This window comes from Mus pahari, chromosome 4 (genome assembly GCF_900095145.1).
Source record: "Mus pahari chromosome 4, PAHARI_EIJ_v1.1, whole genome shotgun sequence".
Lineage (NCBI taxonomy): Eukaryota > Metazoa > Chordata > Mammalia > Rodentia > Muridae > Mus > Mus pahari.
In genome coordinates, this window is record NC_034593.1 from 80,737,454 (window position 1) to 80,738,880 (window position 1,427).

The 1,427-nt window shown below is 46.5% G+C and overlaps 1 protein-coding gene across 6 annotated transcripts in view; it reads left to right on the forward strand.

Moving 5' to 3' along the window:
- Dennd4b (DENN domain containing 4B) overlaps positions 1-1,427 on the forward strand; it is a 15,586-nt gene that overhangs the window by 8,658 nt on the left and 5,501 nt on the right. For all 6 annotated transcript variants that reach the window (XM_029537734.1, XM_029537732.1, XM_029537733.1 and 3 more), the window contains 2 exons: positions 118-324; positions 593-721. In XM_029537734.1, coding sequence (XP_029393594.1) covers positions 118-324; positions 593-721 — 336 coding nt within the window. The remainder of the gene's footprint in view (positions 1-117; positions 325-592; positions 722-1,427) is intronic.

Below are 1,427 nucleotides of genomic sequence, written 5' to 3' on the forward strand. Positions count from 1 at the left end.
AAAAGAAAGAAAGAAAGAAAGAAAGAAAGAAAGAAAGAAAGAAAGAAAGAAAGAAAGAGAAAGAAAAGATCTGCTTCGGCATTATATTTATCTTGCTGTGTTTCTTATCCCACCTAGGAGATGAAGGTTGCACAGCGAATGGCACAGAAGTCAGCCACCGTGCCTGAACTGTGGGCCCGGTGCCTGCTGGGTCACTGCTATGGACTGTGGTTCTTATGCCTGCCTGCCTACGTGCGTTCCATACCCTCCCGGGTGCGAGCATTACATAAGGCCTACCACGTGTTACGGGAAATGGAGAACCGCAAGGTGGTGCTCCCTGATGAGGTAGGTACCCACTCCCTGCGTATCCATACCCGTCTGTAATCCCAGCCAGGATGTGCAACTGGAGGGACTGTGAGGGGGGAGAGGTAGAGACCAGGTAAAGTGGGTGGGTTGAGTAGCTTCTCCATCAACAATCGCAAAGTGCATGAGCGCGCGCAGGAGAAAACAGCGGAGTCTGCCGGGAGCCGGTGAGTCCTGGGAGAATTGGAAGGCTGGAAGAGGATGCTTGCTGAGACTTGGTGTCCTCCATCCTGTGCCTCTCTTGGCCTAGGTGTGCTACCGGGTGCTGATGCAGCTCTGCTCACACTATGGGCAGCCCGTGCTGTCTGTGCGAGTCATGCTAGAGATGCGACGGGCAGGCATTGTGCCCAACACCATCACTTACGGTTACTATAACAAGGTACTTAACTGGGGATAAGAGGTAGGATGGCGGTGTGTACTCCAGCCTGTGTGGGGAGGGTACTCGGAGAGCTGCTGCTGTCCCCATTCCTTGGAGATTAGGCTTGCAATTCTACCTGGTCCTGTAGCCATTGTCATTCTTCCTGCTTCTTTGTTGCCTTTGCACAGATAGAGGGTTTTGTTTGTTTTGTTTTTTCAGACTTAGCTACTTTGATTCTTACAACAACCTTAAACTCCATGCCAGATTGTTCCAGATTAATTATGCATTTTAAATAATTTTATCTCCACAGTGCCCCAGGGCATAAAATGGTCACTTTCTATAGTACAGGAATTGAGGTTCTAGAGAATTTATAAATTTGCCCATAATCATGTTAGGGAGTCAAAATATAAGCAAAATTTTATCCAGAATTCAGCTTCTTAACCATGATGCTAAACTGTCTTCTGTTTTTCAGATAGAAAAACTAAATAGTCAAGTAGTTGAGGTAATTTCTTCAAAGCTATTCAGCTTAAATAGAGTCTAGCTGGGCATGATGATATACAGCTTTCATCCCAGCACTTAGGAGGCTATCTTGGGTTCAAGTCCAGGCTGATCTACATAGTGAGTTCCAGGCTAGTCAGGACTACTTAGAGAGACCCTGCCTAAATCAGTACATAAATACTTTTTTTTTTTTTTCTCGAGACAGGGTTTTTCTGTGTAGCCCTGGCTG